The 21,595-nt window shown below is 37.5% G+C and overlaps 2 protein-coding genes across 2 annotated transcripts; one reads left to right on the top strand and one right to left on the bottom strand.

Annotated features, from left to right (window-relative positions):
• Window positions 1–1,679: 1,679 nt before the first annotated feature.
• LOC117338269 (aquaporin AQPAe.a-like) lies at window positions 1,680–13,562 on the top strand. Its single transcript, XM_033899552.1, has 4 exons — window positions 1,680–2,616; window positions 5,864–5,944; window positions 11,164–11,403; window positions 12,142–13,562. The coding sequence occupies exons 1-4, from the start codon at window positions 2,035–2,037 to the stop codon at window positions 12,172–12,174; spliced, it is 936 nt and encodes a 311-aa protein (XP_033755443.1). The 5' UTR covers window positions 1,680–2,034; the 3' UTR covers window positions 12,175–13,562.
• A 1,115-nt stretch (window positions 13,563–14,677) lies between these two features.
• LOC117338270 lies at window positions 14,678–20,878 on the bottom strand. The gene is made up of 5 exons (XM_033899554.1): window positions 20,751–20,878; window positions 19,914–19,992; window positions 18,003–18,241; window positions 15,834–15,976; window positions 14,678–14,809 (listed from the first exon to the last, which is right to left on the bottom strand). Exons 1-5 carry the CDS (start codon window positions 20,809–20,811, stop codon window positions 14,792–14,794), a joined length of 540 nt encoding a protein of 179 aa, XP_033755445.1. The 5' UTR covers window positions 20,812–20,878; the 3' UTR covers window positions 14,678–14,791.
• Window positions 20,879–21,595: the final 717 nt, after the last annotated feature.

The following is a 21,595-nucleotide window of genomic DNA, read 5'->3' as shown; positions in this document are numbered from 1 at the left end:
ATAGCCGTATAACATTCTTTTGGCCTCGGATATGACGCGACAGGTGGCGTTACTGGTCAAGATGAAGTATGTGATTGGTCAATGTAGCGGTCAATACAAAATGCAGATTTGCAGCTAAAAACGAAACAAAAGATTGAATGCAAGCTGAATAAGTGTATGTTTTTTTTCGTTGCGACAAAGCGAAAACACGAAAAGCACAAAATAGACCTATTCAATCGTGTTGGAACTTTGTCAGGGATAGACAAGCAACACTTTATGTAAGAGTATTACATAGGTTTTGTCAGATTCTCAGGTTTTTATATAAAATAGTTTAAAACAAAAGAATAGCCTGACCCAGATATAAAGAGACAGATGCCGAGCCCGACCTATATAATTGGACAGTGTCATTACGCCGACAGATAAACAATGATATGTTGACGACCTCTTTACGATGATACCTCTGTTTAATCATTACAATGAGGACTACGATTCATGTTCCGTCATTCCACGCTCAAGATATTAGCATTCTCGAAATTCCTAGCTTCACATATGTGCCCCATTTACCGAATAAATGAGTCAATTCCGGCATTATTTGTATGTAGATTATAGTAACCCCAGTACTACCAGTATATAACCCTAATGACATATAAAGTATGTGGGGAAGACAAATTCACATTACCTCGTCAAGTTAGTCATACTGATGTTAATTCCTTCAGTGACGTATTTAAGTTATGCACACATAAACAGCATTAACATATCATAATTAACATTTGTAAATATTATCGTTTTCGTGTATAATTCTCTATAGGGTGAAGAACCGCGTGTATTACTATAACAATGGAGTCATGACATCCTTGCTATTAAGTGATACTTCTGTGTTTACTTTAATATGGACCTGTCTTATCGACATAAATGACAGCCTAAAACTTTTTTAACGAACTTCCCAAAAACAAATCCACTTGACTGAATGCTTCTGTTCACCAGTAAAATATTAGTACTATTTTATGGGTTTGCCGACAGTATTTAAAGATATCGACTATTTCGAATTGTATATTTCTGTAACTCCCAGAAATGAAATTAATATGAAGATACGGACTAGAAATAACGACACAAATTTGAGTCATGTGATCGTAGCTGAGGAAGATTTTTCGTCGGGAGAACCACGACACTTATTTTATCAGATCATGCATCTGACGTGAAAAATCTGACTCTGTTGATAATCGTGTCAATTTGTGTAGTTCTCGTGTAGTTTGAAGTCTCCGTTTACGCTGTGTTAATCTACACAGGGCGCATGGTGTTGTATTAGAACACGACAACTCTCGCTCTGGTACAGTGGCTATGCATATCTGCTGCACTTGCATTACGCGTGCCAATCAATGCAGCGAATGTTTAACTGCAAACTAGGGTCACAAGATTAAGTGGCCAAAAAAATAAAATACCAAACTAAAACAGTTCAACCTTTACCAAGTAAACATAATTAAAATTCAGCGTCATTACGCTGAAGTGAAATGTTATGTGTAATATGTTAATTTATTTGTGCAGGACAGATTGATGTGCGTGGTTTGGCGGTGAGTGCTGTTTTATAGGACTGTATCTGAAGGATTCTAGGGTCAGTAGTTTTGATATTTCCGCTCCTAACAGCCCAGCCCACCATATAAATACGGCACATGTGATGACGACTTAGTATCTGTGTTTGTTAGCCAAGAGAGCGGTATCGCTAATCGCTCATCTATTGTGTGTAGTAGCTATTGCGCCTGTAACATTCAAATTTACGGGAGACCAGTTTGGAGTGCTGTTTAACTAGGATTTTGTTTCTGTCAGCGTCCCCCCTTAGACCGAATTCCTTCTCTAGTAAATGGGCGTGGTTTGCTTCGGTTGTTTTTAATGAACAGGAGGTCCCTCAGACCAATACCAGTGCCAAACCGCTTGTCAAAACGCATGCGTAGTGAACGTGCGGAGAAAATTAAATTTCCAAACTATAAGAAGTTGTAGCGGGAGCAGCGTGGTCGCAGTAGCAACACAAAGCTTGTATCATTAGGATTTTGGTACCGGACCATGTGGAAAATCATGCAGGAGAATTTGGAGGATCTTACTAGTCCCAATCTATGGCGCTCCGTAGCTGCCGAGTTGGTGGGAACTATGTTCTTAGTGTTTTTCGGGTGTGCCTCAGCCCTACCCCAGCAATCCACCGGGGGTATGTCGGGCACAGACTTAATAGCCATGCCCCCTTCTACCGTCCAGATCTCCCTTACCTTCGGTTTAATTGTTGGCACAATGGTTTGGGCCATCGGTCACATTAGCGGGGGTCACATCAACCCCGCTGTCACCATCGGAGCCCTTGTCACAAGGAGGGTCAGCATTGTCCGTGGACTTATGTACATCGTGGCCCAAATCCTGGGGGGAATGGTAGGGGCCGGCATTCTGTACGGCCTCACCCCCATGGCCGCTCAGGGAACCCTAGGAGTAAACGCCCTTAAAGGCGAAGTCACAGACGCCCAGGGTTTCGGTGTGGAGCTTATGATTACATTCGTGTTGGTTTTCACGGTATTAGCTTCCATTGACAGTGATAGGAAAGATTTGAACGGATCTGCCCCCTTGACCATTGGTCTTGCGGTTGTAGCTGGACATTTGGTGGCCGTAAGTGATTTATTTATTTATTTATTTGACAAGCACTATTGTTTTCATCACTGAAATTTTCATTTTCATATTGCGTGGTGTAATTCTTAACTTATGTCACCTAATGATAAATATAATGCTGTTTTCTAAGAGTCATTACGTAACATAACTCTTCTGTTTACAGATTCAAATCAGGTCGGACAAATTACCACTTCCTTAAATTAATTATCTCTGTCACCGATTACTGAAATAATGTTGGCCGTTTTATTTGAATTGATTAATTGGTTAACAATGTAAATAAAATTATGTTATGTTCTTATGAAAATATGACCAAAGATACACAACACTGAAACGACAATCAGAATGATATACAAAGTGTCATAATACAGAAAGACCGTTTAACCTGTCAATGAAAGTAGTATAACTTATCCTAAGTATGATTTAATTGTCAATGAATAATATAAAACACAATTGGACATTTAAAGTTTCTTAAAACACGAGAAAAATGTTTTTATTTCCTCTCTTACAAATTGTGCTCTGCTGACACTTTTTTGACATATGGGTATGTCTGTAAGTATAATAATATATGTTATAACGAATTCTCGCGACTGTACGCTGATAATTGCAATCATTGCTAAATTAGCGCTGTTTTTTCCTCCATACAGAAAATTATTCCCGTGCTAACTTAAAATCTAGCCATGAACATTACATTTTCTTTGTTGGTGACGATCTTGTTTGATTTCTTTCTTCTATTTATTATGGTAATTTAATCGTTTTGTTCGTTATCCTCCCGCCAACCGGACCTATTGTCAATTGCTTGTTCATTGAAGTTTGAATAGTGGAGTATTAGGAGGTGCCAGAAGCCGCGAGCGTGTAAATTAAAATGCCGCACATTTTAAACTCTGGCGGTTAGACAGAGGGCGAGGCATGGTCCCCGCGGGGTTAATTAGCATAATTACCGATAGCGTCCACACTGGACAATGGCTCCTGTGCAACTGCCAACATCCGTAGTTGCCACTAGATATTTGTAACGCGCGATTTGATTGGTTGGTTTCGGATTGTGAAAGCGCCCCACCCCAGGACGCTAAAGTTTCTTCCGCTCGGATTCTGGCGTCCCATTCAAATCATGTTTACGATTTCGTCCCCTTTTCTGTTTCACAATAGCACTCAGCTTTTGTATGATATTCATTATTGTGCTTTGTGACGCCCTCATCGCACATAAAGCTGTTGCTTAACACAAGCTGTCGCTTAACACAAGCTGTTGCAGCCATAAAGTATTTAGGGCTGATTTGAAACATTTTTCGATTGTAATTGATATTGAAAGCTTTAATTCAAACATTAAGAAGAAAATAAGACAGTAAAAATTGATATAAACTTCAGACAAATGGGTAATCCTCCGTACATTAAATTGATTTATGTATTCTACACACTTAATGACAGAATGACGTCTGAATCGTACACGGTAAGAATTTTAATTGTATAAAAAGAACATAATTAAAACAAATGGAATTCTAGTTGATAATAAAACCATTAACATTGTTTCACTTATAGTAACACCGTGTCTCAATGTAATGTCATCTAGTTTAAAGTTTCGTACGAAAGGAGTATGTGTGTTTACTGTTGAAATGATTGTCAAGTTATTCATTTAAGGACAAATACAAAAAAATATATGAATAAATCACTAACATCACTCTCTTATAATAGCAACTTACATAATACACTAATGACAATCATTGAACATTATCGCCTCTCATGCGAACACTGTACTTGGGATAACGGAATCACGTTAGGGTACAGGAACACAGTCGTAATATTGTACGGAGAAATCACAACACAGTCGTAACATTGTACTGAGAAATCACAACACAGTCGTAACATTGTACGGAGAAATCACAACCGGGTACAGGAACACAGTCGTAACATTGTACGGAGAAATCACAACACAGTCGTTACATTGTACGGAGAAATCACAACACAGTCGTTACATTGTACGGAGAAATTACAACACAGTCGTAACATTGTACGGAGAAATCACAACACAGTCGTAACATTGTACGGAGAAATCACAACAGGGTACAGGAACACAGTCGTAACATTGTACGGAGAAATTACAACACAGTCGTAACATTGTACGGAGAAATCACAACACAGTCGTTACATTGTACGTAGAAATCACAACAGGGTACAGGAACACAGTCGTAACATTGTACGGAGAAATTACAACACAGTCGTTACATTGTACGGAGAAATCACAACACAGTCGTTACATTGTACGGAGAAATTACAACACAGTCGTAACATTGTACGGAGAAATCACAACACAGTCGTAACATTGTACGGAGAAATCACAACAGGGTACAGGAACACAGTCGTAACATTGTACGGAGAAATCACAACAGGGTACAGGAACACAGTCGTAACATTGTACGGAGAAATCACAGCAAGGTACAGGGACACAGTCGTAACATTGTACGGAGAAATCACAACACAGTCGTAACATTGTACGGAGAAATTACAACAAGGTACAGGGACACAGTCGTAACATTGTACGGAGAAATCACAGCAAGGTACAGGGACACAGTCGTAACATTGTACGGAGAAATTACAACACAGTCGTAACATTGTACGTAGAAATCACAACACAGTCGTAACATTGTACGTAGAAATTACAACACAGTCGTAACATTGTACGGAGAAATCACAACACAGTCGTAACATTGTACGTAGAAATTACAACACAGTCGTAACATTGTACGGAGAAATCACGACAGGGTACAGGAACACACTATAATACCCTATCACAATCTTGGCACTGTAAGCTGAAATCACAACAGGGTATCGTTACACAGTCGTGGCATTGTAAGCCAAACTTGCGGTGTCGCAGTCTTAATATTGACATGGGGCATACAGTGTTATTGACATGGGGCATACAGTGTTATTGACATGGGGCATACAGTGTAATATCAACCTGACTTTTGTGCTGTAGAGACTATGGATACTAACCCATCATAATGTGTATCTCAGTGTTTTGATCGGATTTCCGAAGTATGCGTTCGTTAGGATTTTATTTATGTCGGAAACAGAATAATTCGATTTAAGTCTCTGTAAGAACTGATCCATTTTTGTTTTGTTTCCGAAATAATTTTATTACATTGAAGGCAGAGATTATAACACTATGAAATTATAATCATGTACGGAATGGTATTATCAAAAGTGCAATAATAAACATTCATTTTTCGTTATTTTCACCAATTGTCGTTGTTTTCAGATCCAATACACCGGATGCAGTTTGAACCCCGCCAGGAGTTTCGGCCCAGCAGTGGTAACCGGTAAATGGGATAACCACTGGGTAAGCATTGACCGGAAGTGAATCTAGAATTTTATAATGACACACCTTTTCTTCCTGTGTCCTCCCATTTCTGTCACTTATGCCGATCACTATTTTTGCTTCGTTGCTTCATCATTCATTACCTTCAAAATACCCACGTCTACATCCACTCTTCCCCTCAATATCTAAAAAAAAAAATTATTCGCAACCCTCGAATTCCTTCGTTGATCCAACCTCCCCCTCCTTTCATCCTTAGTACCAGCCCTTTCCTTCCTCTTTCCTTCCCCCTCATTCCTCTTTCCTTACCTCTCATTCCTCTTTCCTTCCCTCATTGGGCTCAACCGTTTCCTTTTCTCCTTGGTCTCAACACTCTCCTTCCCTCAACTCTCTCCTCTCCGCGCGCCCCTCTAACGCCCCCATCCCCCCCCCCCCCCCCCCCCCCCCCCCCCCGCCCCTCCGCTGCCTCACCCCTGATTCGCCATCACACTCGTTGTCATATTGCCAGATGTTCAATGTTCTATTAATATTTTGGTTGAAATCATAGTACTTAACGATACGAACCACAAATTTTAGCATTTAGATAAATTATCAAACAGATAGAGCGATAAATGTACTATTATATAGCGAGACATAAAACCATATATAGGAGTATATCGGTAATCTAACATTACGTTATGATACACGCTTGATTTTTTTAAAACATTTAACTAAAAAAGAAATATCTTTTAAAAAGAAAACTGCTGGTGAAATAAATCATCGAACTAATGCTCAGCACGAATAACAAATTTAGATCAGTTTGAATCATTTTTGGTGATAATAAGACTGTATTTGAATCAGGAATATAATTTTATTAATGTGTCCTTTGAAAAGATACAATAACTTATTCAGCTTGCATTCTTAACTTTGTTTCGTTTTTAACTGCATATCTGCATTTTGCATTTACCTCTACATTGACCAATCACATACTTCATCTTGACCAGTAACGCCACCTGGTGCGTCATATCCGGGACCAAAAGAATATTATACGGCTATGCCGAAAAAGCACCATATCATGGTACTATGTTCCTTTTAACCATATATATTATATGACCGGAGGTAGGATTGGCAATCGCGTGCGTGCGCCATTGAATGTGTTCCCTAGAAATTGTGATGATGAGACCGTTCCCCTTCCCAACCACCTAGGCCATCTTTTTATTTTTTTCTATGAAAAAATGGGGGGTGGGACCGAAAAATATCTCAGAGATATACTCCTTCAAAACTTCCAAACTAGGGATAACATCTTTATATGGACATAGTTCGTCTAGAGAGACAAATATGGTATTGGGGTTTAGAAACCTTGAACCGTGCTTCAATGTAACTGTTGAAGCGCTATCCATTTTCTTATTCTGCGTCAGCAATGATTTAGGCGATCTATTGGATTAAATGACTGTACTAAATCACCTGTGTACGAATTCCACTGTGTACAAATCACTACGAGGCCCGGTTGTTTTTATTGAAACAGAACCTCGAATTATCTCGCTTGTTCTTAAGCACCGACGTTGCCCAACCATGCAGTTTAAATCTAGGTCAAACTTATTAAGTACTACGCCAAACGTTCGAATTGTTGTTTTCACTTAAACTTGGCCTGTGGGGACAAATTGTAATTGAATATGTATTTCTACATTTTTTCATGGTTGCTAAATGGATCGTCAAAGGAAAAACGGCATGGGAAAACGCCGAAACCTTAACTCATCTGCATAGCTTGAACAGGTGTCAGAGTGGAGATATCTTACACGTTTTCCGGGCAGCACAGATAAACTAGTTTTGACATCTTTGTTTTCTAACGATCAAGAACATCTGTAAAGTTAGCTTGAAAGTTAGCACGATGCTTGAATGGTTTTCGAAATGAATGCCATCTTTTAAACGGGCCAATCAGAAGAGACGTAACAGTTTTTGAAATTTCTGCTCGTGTTGCGCTCGCTGATAGTAGCACGTACGGTACAAACCGTTATCACCGTGACTATCAGACACCACGAGTTGGTAGTATGATTTATCCTGGCATTAGTTAAAAGGTCGAGGTGTTAGGGAGAAGGCATTCATAGTCAATAGAAAACAAATAAATGCCGAAACTTTTTTAAAGTGATAAAAGTGATCAAAAACGATGAAATATCTAGATATGCACTTCCCTAGAGCCTAACCATTCATCAGTAGTATGTATCGGAGGTTTTGATATCTTAGATCTGAAGCGGATATATTTTTTTTTTGCTATGGGTTTTTATTATACTCTGACAAGCTGATGTGCATATTGCTTTTTTTTACACTTTTAAAACATTAGTTTTAGAACAAATATCCTTGGCGTACTCTCTGGCAACAGGGCTTAAATAATCTTAAATGAGCCGAAGTTGATTTATATCGGACCCAAAGGTCAGTTTCGTCAGACATGCCATTGAAAACATCACAAGTTATACCAGCTTTATATAAAAACCAATGTATATCAACAAAGTGAACAAACATAACATTTTTTTCTGTAATAGTGGAGAAGACAAGTACTGTTTGAATGTTTTAACCTATTAAACCCGGTACTTTGATAATCCCTAATGTGGTCGTTTTTGTAGTTTAAAGGGAAATGAAGCGGATACTAAGATGACCATGACAATGTTACCGTAAATCTACCGACTCCCCATACCGTCGGGGATTATTACCACCAGGAGCACCGAGACAGAGGTCTCGCCCCCTCCCCTCACTCTAAAAATCTAATCAGTTTTTCTCAGTTAAGTGGCTGTCCTGATAACTTCTATTCCCCGCAGTCTCGGGGATTGCGGTGCAAGGCCATTAAATTAGCTTTAATACCAGAATCGGGTCAAAACTTAAAGAGTGGCAGAACATCCGCTTGTAATAGCAATTGCGTATTTTGTTTCCGATTCCCAATATGCCCCAAGTTGTACTATATGGAATTTAGTATTGATAGCTGAAGTCCGTGTTAATTATCTCTCCTTTTCTCTCAATAAATTGTATTCCTCATTTTGTGAAAATTCCAGTTATTGAAAATATTTACACGTGTAAGTGTTATCAGCGATATGACGAGCTGAGATAAGATTTAACATCACCCTATACCACACCACGCCGAGCTAGGACCTGTACATACACAGGCTTGTGTAGTTATTAAGAACCTAGTATAGGTCTTTATAGAATAAAGACGTATACAACTATTACTTATATAACAACAAAAGCCTCTGGTACATCCGTATTACTGACCATGTAGTGACATGTCCTATCTACAGAGTTCCTTCTTTTTCACGAATTAAGGTGCTGTATATATATCTCATGCGAGTGTAGGTCACATCTATCCCGGTTTTGGGGTAGATTGTATTTCCCTAATTTATTTGTAGTATTTAGGGAGGGGAGTGTTAAACCGTACCCGTACTCTTAGTACCATTGCCATTAATCATGTATACGGCTTATTTAAATGAAACCAGTGTCTTCGTGCTAGAAACGTGTCGAACAACCGATTTCTGTATCAACAAGTTTACATAGGCCTTTCCGTCGTTCGACAGAATTTCTCACTAATGAAAGGTACAGAAAATGTCAACGTGGTGTCTGCTTAATAATCGGTGATTAAATTAACGATAATTAACACGAGAACAGTGTCCGACATTTATACAGGCCTTTCCCCAGTACCGGGCCACATGTACAATCGCCATTACAAAAAGTCATGACCCCTGTAAAGATCGAGACAAAGATCTTTGTGAAGATGCATATTGCACATGTCAATTCAGATGTCAACAAAAGAAACAAGATTTTCATATGAATGTAATAGAACGTTTATTTAAAAAAGAATGTTACATTTAAATTGTTTTTGTAGTCTAAACTGCTGGCAGTGATGCCGATAATACATTAACTGTATGTATGCGAGGCTTCGGGGCACTTGACATGTAACGGGAATATCGGTACGAGACACTTAAAGAACCACTTTATAGGTCTCCGGGTTATGTAGTACCACGATATCAAACAGAAACAAAACGTTGAATGAAACACGTTTCCAAAACATCCATATATATTCTTTCAATCATAACACCACTTACAGTACTTTTTGTTCCCTTCAAACCCATAGCATGTTCTATCCGAAATGTCGGATTCATCCAATGTTACCATCGGAAACTTCCGGTCCACCGCATGATCCCATCGGAAACTTCCGGTCTACTTGGAAACCAAAACTGACATAATGCTATACCATTACATATGGAACTCGTCCCCGTATTTTTCTACACATTTTGTGATGAAACCGACATCTGTTATTTATTGATTCTATTTACAATATAAATTGTTTTGGGTTAGATTTATCTTCAATACCAATACTATGTACAGAATCAAGAGTAATTTCATATTCTGCCGCTTGTTGTTCGATTTAACTACATTTTGAAACTGTAAATTGACAAAGAAATTAATTCTATGTTAAGTGTGTAAAATGAGACGACATCCATCTACATAACTTGAATGTTTACGAACGAAAAGGAATTAGCGAGCAATAAAGCACCACCCCAAGAGTTCAACATGTCGCCTTCCCAGCAAAAAATGAGATTTTATTTCAAAAGGAATAATTCCGTGTGGTCTTCTGTAAGCGATGGAGCCCTCGTTGCTGTGTGGGGTCAATTCTTTTGTGGAGTTTTGTAAGAAAGATAAGCTGCAATTTTATCTGTTTGTGGAATAGAGCTGTAAGGAAAGCAACGAAGTGGAACAAAATAAACAGCTAATTATGGGGAAGAGTAGTATAGGGGAGGGGGAGAACGCATGTGTGATGGGGTCAACGCTATGATATGCGTGGGTACAGATGTTCCTCGTTAAGATTTCGTATATAAAATATTCAGTTGTGAAGGTTTGGGCGTTTACTAGATCGTGTCGTGAAATCGTAGTCATAACGATATACTTTTTAGACTACGTCATTGTTGTTTTACGTGAAAATTACAGTACTTCAACTGTTTTGGTGATAAGCTAAGATAACATTTAATTAAGGCGATAAGACAGTATTCAAACTGAAATATATGCCTCTTTGTTCCTTGAGCCATTCTGGTGGTATTAACCACAGAATTCATTTTGGTAGATCTAGTTTTTTTTCATTTCTTATCTATAAACACACGTAAAAGTATAACGTATGGTTCATGTTTGAATGACAAATTTATATATATTAGCTTTTAGTTTTTTACACAAACATAATTTTATTCACTTATTATTTTTTTAATGTCATTTATATTGTATCACTTCAGGTTTTCTGGATTGGACCCCTCGTCGGAGGATTTTTAGCTGCCATCTTGTATGAATACCTCTTTTCTGCCGGTGCTACCTTCTCCCGAACACGAAAGTTCTTGATCAGAAGCCGAAAATCCAAGGAGAAGCCAGCATCTGATGAGAAGGTCGAGATTATCGAGATCGAGATGAAGAAAGATGCAGAGCCAGAACCGGAAGCAGATGTTGAGGCGGCGCAAGCGGAAGTTCAAGATGATGAGGTGAAACAGCCAAACGGAGCAGAATAAATATTTGTTTATTCTGATTTGTTAAATCCAGAACTTATTAATCAATTAGTAGAGTTGGTCATTCTTTAAAGAACCATTTCGCTCTTTGGTTTTTAGTTTAATTCAAGAAGAGAAATTGCATGATAAATGAATTGAAATGTCATTTGAACATATATAATTGGACATAGGATCACATACCTTGTCCTACAGAAGTGTATCTAGTCATAATAAATTGTTCAAGGTTCGGGAGTGAAATGGTGTTTTAAAGAACGGCGAGTGTTAATATAACAATACTATACAAGTGTTAATATAATGGTAAATGGATGCGTCATCTATATAAAATATAGAAACGTGTGTCGAGGTGCAATGCTGCAAGAATGCAATAGTTATCATATGGTGTACTACCCAAGACCAACACAAACATGACCATTTCCGTTTATAATGCTTAGACTGTAAACAGCCAACATATATTTAATCAGACATTGTATCAATGAAACCTTTCTGAGTAGGTATAATTTATATAATTTTCTATGATGAGAAAATAGATCAAATAACATCAAAAGTGAAATCAAGATTTCAATTTTTTGTTTTCAATACTTTTAATGAGTTTCTCGAAATTTCAACCTGGCTGTTTTTCGAAGAAAGTTAGATAATTTAAATGTTAAATATGTGAATATGTCCATCAAATGTTTACGAATCCGCCACAACAATGAAGCGTCCTTTCTTCGGTAGCCCCTCATTGACGGTAAACCAGCTAGCGAGTAACTGATCACAGATCAAGCGCCCAAGAGCCATAGATCAGCTCAACAAATGATCTGATTCAAGAATACTCTTAGTTCCAGTCGAAGAATACTCATAAGATGATGATGGTGAAGAGAAAGGTATATATTTTTATATACATGTAAATTAGGTGTTTGTGAATTATGGTTACATTTGTGCAGAACAATAATTTGATGTGTTAACATTTTCTTGCCGAGTATTTGCTATAAAGACTGACTCATTGATATATAACAACAGCATATGTTTCATATTAAATATCAATAATTGTTTATTTCAATTTCAAAAATATTTGATTCGGTATTAAAGATATTAAGTTATTAAGTTCTGTACCTTATATCCAAATATAATGAATGACAATGAAATCTGTCCGGTGTTTTTAATGTATCAAGTATTTTTAATTTTTAATGGTGGACATTTTTTGTAAGAATATATATTGTGTTCTAAGAATTGTACTTGTATTATTGGGAACATTATTCGAAAGCCAATTCGCCTTTCGAGCGGTTGGAACGGGAGTTATGTGTAATAAATTTACCACCTGTCATTATATTCGTAATGTACAGACACTTTGAAATGTTCCAAAATGGCAAAAACTATTTTCTGTTTTCATTTTATTTTCTTTTATTTTTATTGCATACAATTTTATCATATGCATTTCATTAAGTGACCTTCTTCTACTAAGCTTATTTTTTTTTGATAAATTTTACACTAATGAAATTCAATCCATGTGTTTACAAATAAGATTATAATTAAGGTATCTATGCATGTTATTATAACGACGAAAATTCATATTATTCTCATTTTAAATGAAAGATTAATATAATTCCTATATCTTAATCTCACAATACATTGTACATCGTGCAGTGAGCGACATTATTGTATAACAGTCGTTATTTAAATGCCAGCATTATCTTCATTACGTATATCTATAAATATTTGTATATGTATTTTATATCCCGATGTATTTTGTCTTTTAGCTATCTGGTGCCAATTTATTTTCTATGTGCCTTTCGAAAGCTCACTCCGATTGGTCAGTTCCCGTCCCATTCGGATCCAATAAAATGACACGTGATACAATAGTGTTCCTATTGTTTTAGGCTTGTCAGGTCAAAGTTCACGTTCCGATAATATTGTGTTGGCGGGGTAAATTTTACAAACTAATTCGAGTGGAATGAAAACTGACTTATATCTCGGAAGTGGGATTTCGAAAACGGACATTAGATTTCTATGTACATTGTATATCGTTTGTATGATATTACCTCAGTTACATGTTAAATGGCCCAGGTGTGCCCTTGAACATTTAGATTTTGTATTGTTTATCAAATTGCATTAAGTGTAAATTCATGATTCATTAAAGAATTACTAGTCTGTAGAAACCTCGTGTTTCAGTTATATATGATATATACGGACACCTGATGACACCTCTGCTGACAGATCTTTAGGGTTATTGACGGAACTGTAAGCGAGGTTCCGAAGTTATGGAGGTTCACCAATTTTTCATAGTATAGTTTTGGAACGTTAATGACCAACATAATTGTGATTCTGTGGACATTTCACGAAAAAGAATCCTCCAAAGCATCAAAACCTCGCATCATTTGCTATCGAAATGATACATTTGTATTGAACATGTAAATTGTATCTAAAAATTGTATTTATCTGAGTCGACAGTACTATCTGCCAGACAAATTTCGCCTCCCTAGTCTTCTTTTGCTCGTCGGATCACAAAACAATGGCGATCTCCATTCCGGCATCCCATAGCGTGAAATAGCGAATGTTTGTATTGTTGCGAAAAGACACTGTTCATGAGGGCGAATATCACGCTCCATATCTTATTGGGAAAACGGACAAGAGGAGGGAGGGGGTTCACTTCAGGATAGACTAAACTTCGGTCAAAATAACACCACTACAATTCCAATCTAGCCGCATACCACTGCCATATCAATTTTTTTGGAAAATCACATTTTCTATGCAAGCGCCTGTGATCTAGCCCCGAAAAACGTCTGAATAGTGCTAGGAAGGTCCCAGTACACAATAGACTGCAACAAATTCTCAGGACCTTTTCATATATCATTTATTGCATCGTAACGTGTGTCGGTGTCCGGGGGGTTTGGTAAAACAACGGATCGCCGGATTTTATCATAATTTTTGAACAGATGAAGTTGGTTCAACATTCAACATACACCATACGACATTAAGGAATTTGACATTTAACAAGCAACATTTGAATATTGAGCCAGCTCGACATGCGACAGTGAATATGAATGTTGAACAAACTTCACACAGCTTAATTGTTCCCGTCCAGGAGAAATATCCTTTATCTTATACATTCATACACACACATAAAAGATTCTTATACTTTCTTAAACGGGGTGTATAGGAATTAAACCACTGTATGGAGAGTATTGTTAGCCAGTGAGTCGCACCATGCCGAAACAGAACCAATACAATATCAGGGAATTGACATCGGGATAAACACCACAGACATGGAGACAACAGTAGGATGAAACATTTAATGTCAACAGATTCTCAAATTGACTTCAGAGATGAAAATGGATCTCTGGGCGAAGCTGATGACTTTCCAGGAAAGGAAACAGGACACTGGAGGTTACTGGAGGTTAACGATCTGGAAAAAAACGACAACAATCCATTAAAATTGCACAATGATTTACTTACGTATATATATATATGTTGTTAGTCCGAGTTTCCACTAGCCCTGACATAGACAGTTTGACAGATAGATGTCTGGTATGGCCACGACACCAGATTTAGACATTATGACAGATAGGTATTTTATCTGTCAGAGGGTTAAAACAGAAGTTGTAAAACTCTCGGTATAAAATTGGACTGAATTGAAAGTCTGGTTTCAGGACAGAGGAAAGTCGGGCTGATCTACTTGTCTGTGTTATTCGCTTTATTTGAACTGATTACGGGCCATGTGACGTTGTGGTGAGAATTATACTAGCATCCACTACCTTCAGTATCCAAAGAGAGAGATCATTCCGACTCGTGACAAATGGTACAGTAATATGCTTACCCTCTGTGTTTATTAGAGTTAACTAGTGACATTAATAGACCATCTATCATATGATAGTCTAGAGAAATGTACCAACTAAGTGATAAGGTAAGTAATGTGACTAAAACAACATTTTATTTTATTTTTATTTTTTTTTCCTTTTTAATATTTTAAAACTAAAATCTCCACAATAGGCCACACAAACTGCAATGAATATGCTCCATAAATAAAACTTCTATCAGGGTCATATTTTTTTTATTTAACAAGTACATGTATGTTATATATTTAAAGCCTCTCTATATTTTTGTTTATAGATATACAACTTGATTCAGCTAAACCTCATAATTCCTTTTATGGAGTTATCTTCATGTAATTCCCTTCAAGTATGCTCAGTTACGTCAACAATTCATAAGTAAAATAAGTAATAAACGTCTAAAATCAGTTTGCGTATGTGTGCATATTTTTCGCGGCTCATTTACATATAGAGAGCGGGTCACCAAATTAGAGATTACCCTTAATTAGTGCATGGGTAGTTTCCCGGTTTTAATTGCATTGTTCTATCATTTAACACATTTTCGAATTTCGTATATTACGAACTCATAGTGAGGCTTTAACGTGTGTCTATTCTACTTACGGAATAACCTTTGACCTGGTGATGTTCGCCCCTCAGCGGCATTCTAAGATCATGTAAGTTTAGATGAAGCAGAGGCTCGAGGTCATGGTACAGGCCTACGTCATATTTTACTCGCGGCAATTGGACTCGATCTGCATCAGATTCTGTAATAAATAAATACTATCTGTAGCTTTCCTGTCTGATATCCCTTTCTGTGATTTTTTTCTGCTGTTGATGTCTCTTTGCCATTCGTCCTCGTATGACCTTGGCTGCTGGTGTCTCTTTGCCATTCGTCCTCGTATGAACTTGGCTGTTGATGTCTCCTTGCCATTCGTCCTCGTATGAACTTGGCTGTTGGTGTTTCCATGCCATTCGTCCTCGTATGAACTTGACTGTTGGTGTTTCCATGCCATTCGTCCTCGTATGAACTTGGCTGTTGGTGTTTCCATGCCGTTCGTCCTCGTATGAACTTGGCTGCTGGTGTCTCCTTGCCATTCGTCCCCGTATGAACTTTGCTGTTGGTGTCTCCTTGCCATTTGTCCTCGTATGAACTTGGTTGTTGGTGTCTCCTTGTCATTCGTCCTCGTATGAACTTGGCTGTTGGTGTCTCCTTGCCATTCGTCCTCGTATGAGAGCAATTAACACAGATAATTTAAGGACTCACACAACTAAATCAGCCAATCAGCTGGTGTTTCACCCGAACCAAGTCCCTGAGGAAAATGTGTTTCTTAGGTTTGTAGCTGTTTTCCTGACTAAATAACATATGAAATGGGTACTTTCTATATACGAGAATAAAGTGTATGGTATTGAGGTTTGGAAAATCAAAAATATACAGTCCTACTGAAAATAGAATGGCGTAGGATTCGAGGTGTAAAAAGGCGGGAATTCCCCAGGTGGGGGTTCCCCAGTGTACTGTTAATGTCAGGGTTACTGTCTTTTGAGTACCCTTGTGCTCTAATATGCCATTAAACCTATACAATAACAACATTCATCCGATAGAAAAAACTTCAAACTTTAATTTGATATAAATTTCACATCATTTGAACTTCAAACGAGCGAATAAAGGGATGGGGTCACTAGTTATAACATATAGTAAATTATTTAGTTGTGTGAGTCCTTTAAAGGACAGACAGCTAACGGATCTACCCAACACAAGAGTGGACAAAAATTATTTTATAAAAATCATTATATTTCCGGAACCCGAGTACCTGAGGATTTAATGTAGGCTAAAGTGTTTTTATGGAAAAAGTAGTTATCCTGCATACCACGCTTACATTCTTGTGAATAGCGTGATACGTATTTGCATGTCCTTCAAAAATAATATATCTTACGTCGCAAAATGTATCAAATCTGTTCACCTCTGCCCGGTTCCTCCGCCTTACATTCTGAATTTCCACACAGTCGTAGAAGGACGAAACTTTATCAATTTGTACAATCCTGTTCGACGGGAGGTAACTCGAGTTAGTTTCAATATACTATTTGAAATTGATTTAAATTGCTGAAGGCTAGCTATCGAATAAAATACGTCATCAGAAAACGATCTATCAGGTATGCAACAACTCTTATAGCAACTAGCATTACGGTAATTATGTATATTTTTAAATGCAGTTTTTGATAACGTTCAGCTATGACGTTATGTATATGGCTCCATGTCAATCGGTATATTACTGGTACTCCATTCCAATACACCAACCTTTAGATAGTTTAATTAGTCTACAGCCTCTACAGTTTACCAGTAGTCCTCTACAATCTCTGTCCACCCCGGGAGTAAACAGTGTTACACTCATGTACCGAAACAGTGTTAACGTAACATTTGTTAAGCCCCTTAATAATGATAGTGTTCCTCAGCTGTCCAAGTTCCAAGTTTCGAATTGTGCTTCTGTTATAGCCAACACACTCTTGACTGGTGGTCCAAACACATAATGTAAAACATAGTTCCAAAATCACAAAACTGAGGGAAAATACGGATTGACAACTAAGCTGAAGAAAAGAGTTATTTTGGGAGGGGGGATAAATATATCAAACATAACATATGTCTTTATCTGTACGTGGTTACTTAACGTATTTAAAGGGACACTATCTTTGTAGAACGTTATTTATAAGGTATTCGATCAACATGGTTTCATAGTAGAAACAAAGCGAATGATAAATAGGAATATATCTTTGAAAAGAAAAATGGGGGAAATATACCTGTAGCAATGACGTCATGCTGATTGGTGTTTATGATGTACGGACGGATCTCTGCTTCACCATGACGACCAAAGTCCATACCGAGTACATGATCTGGCAACATGACGTCACATCTTTCCATCCTCAGACTGTCCTTGTCTCGACCGTCCATAAACTGATCTCCAGCCACCTCACAGAGATATTCGGGGGTTGTGTCCGATGACGGAAAATGACAGATGATGTTCTTATATGCACTTGTACTGTGTAGAGGGAAATTAGCTCAGTCAGCGAAAACATGGCATGGCCTATTTCAAAACAATTATAGCAATGGTATCAGCTCAAAGATAAAAGCTAATTAAATAGTAAACGTCACACAAACTTCACTTACTGGTTAACGTCACGCAAACTTCACTTACTGGTTAACGTCACGTAAACTACACTTACTGGTAAACGTCACGTAAACTTCACTTACTGGTTCACGTTATGTAAACCTACACTTACTGGTTTAACGCAACGTAAACTACACTTACTGGTTAACGTCACGTAAACTACACTTACTGGTTAACGTCACGTAAACTTCACTTACTGGTTAACGCAACGTAAACTTCACTTACTGGTTCACGTTATGTAAACCTACACTTAGTGGTTTAACGCAACGTAAACTATACTTACTGGTTAACGTCACGTAAACTACACTTTCTGGTTAACGTCACGTAACTTCACTTATTGGTAAACGTCACAAAAACTTCACTTACTGGTAAACGTCACGCAAACTTCACTTACTAGTAAACGCAACATAAACTACACTTACTGGTTAACGTCACGAAAACTTTACTTACTGGTTAACGTCACGTAAACTACACTTCCTGGTTAACGTCACGTAAACTTCACTTACTGGTTAACGTCACGTAAACTACACTTTCTGGTTAACGTCACGTTAACTTCACTTACTGGTTCACGTAACGTAAACTACACTTACTAGTTAACGTCACGTAAACTTCACTTACTGGTTAACATCACGTAAACTTCACTTACTAGTTAACGTCACGTAAACTTCACTTACTGGTAAACATCACGTAAACTTCACTTATTAGTTAACGTCACGTAAACTACACTTACTGGTAAACGTCACGAAAACTTCACTTACTGGTTAACGTCACGTAAACTTCACTTACTGGTTAACGTCACGTAAACTTCACTTACTGGTTAACGTCACGTAAACTACACTTACTGGTAAACGCCACGAAAACTTCACTTACTGGTTAACGTCACGTAAACTGCACTTACTGGTTAACGTCACGTAAACTTCACTTACTGGTTAACGTCACGTAAACTACACTTACTGGTAAACGTCACGAAAACTTCACTTACTGGTTAACGTCACGTAAACTTCACTTACTGGTTAACGTCACGTAAACTACACTTAGTGGTTAACGTCACAAAAACTTTACTTACTGGTTAACGTCACGTAAACTTCACTTACTGGTAAACGTCACGTAAACTTCACTTACTTGTTAACGTCACGTAAACTTCACTTACTGGTTCACGTTATGTAAACCTACACTTACTAGTTAACGCAACGTAAACTACACTTTCTGGTTAACGCCACACAAACTACACTTTCTGGTAAACGCCACACAAACTTACTGGTAAACGTTAGGTAAACTTCACTTACTTGTTAACGTCACGTAAATTTCACTTACTGATAATCGTAACGTAATCTACACTTACTGTTTAACGTCACGTAATCTATACTCACTGGTTCACGTCACGTTTACTTCACTAACTGGTTATCGTTACGTAATCTACACTTACTGGTTAACGTCAGGTTAACTTCGTTTACTGGTTAACGTCACGTAAATTACACTTAATGGTTAACGTCACGTAAATTACACTTACTAGTTAACGCCATGTTACACTATATTCACTCACGTATTTGAAGCGCGGACACTGTTGCCATCATTTTCAATCCTCGACGATTCTGGGGGTGCCCACTTCGATACTGTACTCACTGGAGTCAGGATTGTGGACGTAAATATTTCGATTAGTTTTAACTTATTTCAATGCTTTAAACAATCTGAATTGAAAGTCAGGAAAAGATTTAAATCAGCAAATCAGTAAAAATGCAAAAAATATATGACAGATTTATCATTAACATTGTGGCTTGGAACGTACTGTTGTATGTGGGTCTGATTAAATATAATACTAGGACTGGTAAACAAGCAAGTAGGGTTAGCAAGTGTCATTGCATTAGCCGGGTTTGTTGAACGAGGAACATGTGCGTGTCCCGTTCGACATCCGTGCAGGTATAGAACTTCATGGCGTCGACGAAAAGAATGCCATGTGATTGTTGCGTCGACAACGGGTATCATACAGCATCACCAAGAATGCTCTGTCGGTCGTCATATTCGTTAATTGTGCTTTGTTGTAAAATTTAAGATTAATTTCTCTCCAATAAACACTCATCTGATCTGTAACACTAGATATTGTCTCAAGCCTACTCCATAAACAACCATGGCTCGATATAAACTGTAACTCTAGATACTGCCTCAAACTTACACCATAAACACTCACTGTTTCATCTGAAGTATGTAAACAGTTTTATACTTACAAAGTAATTAATTTGTATTATATGATTACAGCACATGTAAGGTGTGAATAATTATCAACATATGTTTATGATGTAGGGGTTATAATAATTAGGTTGTCGGATTCAGTATACGAAGTGGGTCTAAATCTATACGTGTACATGATACATGTAATACTTACTGCCATGATGTGGATCAAATGGATATTTGAGAAATTGTTCCGCCTTGCTGTACGCGTCCATGTTTGCTGAGTGAATGTGTACGTGAGTAGTATTAACGCCAAAAGGGAGATAACTCGTGTTAGCTTAGAGGCTTTCTCGTATCTCATGACGAAGTGAGCAGCACCAATCTGATTAAAGTACAGATCATAATAAATTATACACTTAGTGATCTATATCCTAATCAGATTGAGGTAACGCCAAATAGCATAACTCACGTAATTAAGCGGATACAGATATGTTGCGCCAATCGTCCCCGGTCCAAAATCAAGAAATCAAGATATTTTTTTTTATATCAACGAATGCACGACGACAACAACAACGACAACAACAACAACAACAACAGTAGTCAGTAGTAATGCAAGAACTGAATAATATGATGAAGTAAATAAAGTACTAATGTTTATCATAAGTACGCTAATGACAATCACACATATGGTAATGATAATAACCGCGAGAATGACAATAATCAGGGTTACTGACAATGAAATGATTTTAGTGATTTTATAATAGGAAAAAATAGAAGGTAACATTAGTCTAGAGAGTATGAACAGGAAGGACTTAAAGTTCATGACCAGACTTCTAGTAAATATTATTTGCTATTGAAATAGTTTGTACAAACACCAGGGTGTTTGCGAGATTAGCTATGGTTTTACCTGCGTTTCTTTTGAAAATGGAACACTCTTGTATTCACAAAGGCCTACCAACTCTTCCTAATAAACCAAATTGTTGGTTAGTTTACAGCTTTGTAAGAAGCCCTGGGTTTACAGGTAAAATAAATCTGAACGGAGATTTTATGTCAGAAGTG

Source organism: Pecten maximus, chromosome 11 (assembly GCF_902652985.1).
Source record: "Pecten maximus chromosome 11, xPecMax1.1, whole genome shotgun sequence".
NCBI classification, from domain to species: Eukaryota; Metazoa; Mollusca; class Bivalvia; order Pectinida; family Pectinidae; genus Pecten; species Pecten maximus.
The sequence above is the reverse complement of the archived record's forward strand: the minus strand, read 5'-3'. Positions and strand labels throughout refer to the sequence as shown.

Excerpts from the sequence above, each read along its gene's own strand:
- LOC117338269 (XM_033899552.1), top strand. The coding sequence starts at position 2,035 with ATGTGGAAAATCATGCAGGAGAATTTGGAGGATCTTACTAGTCCCAAT. Across the intron at positions 2,617-5,863 it reads TAGCTGGACATTTGGTGGCC|ATCCAATACACCGGATGCAG; the intron begins GTAAGTGATTTA and ends CGTTGTTTTCAG. Across the intron at positions 5,945-11,163 it reads GTAAATGGGATAACCACTGG|GTTTTCTGGATTGGACCCCT; the intron begins GTAAGCATTGAC and ends GTATCACTTCAG.
- LOC117338270 (XM_033899554.1), bottom strand. The coding sequence starts at position 20,811 with ATGGACGCGTACAGCAAGGCGGAACAATTTCTCAAATATCCATTTGAT. Across the intron at positions 19,993-20,750 it reads ATTTGATCCACATCATGGCA|TGAGTACAGTATCGAAGTGG; the intron begins GTAAGTATTACA and ends TCCTGACTCCAG. Across the intron at positions 18,242-19,913 it reads AGTGTCCGCGCTTCAAATAC|TACAAGTGCATATAAGAACA; the intron begins GTGAGTGAATAT and ends CCCTCTACACAG.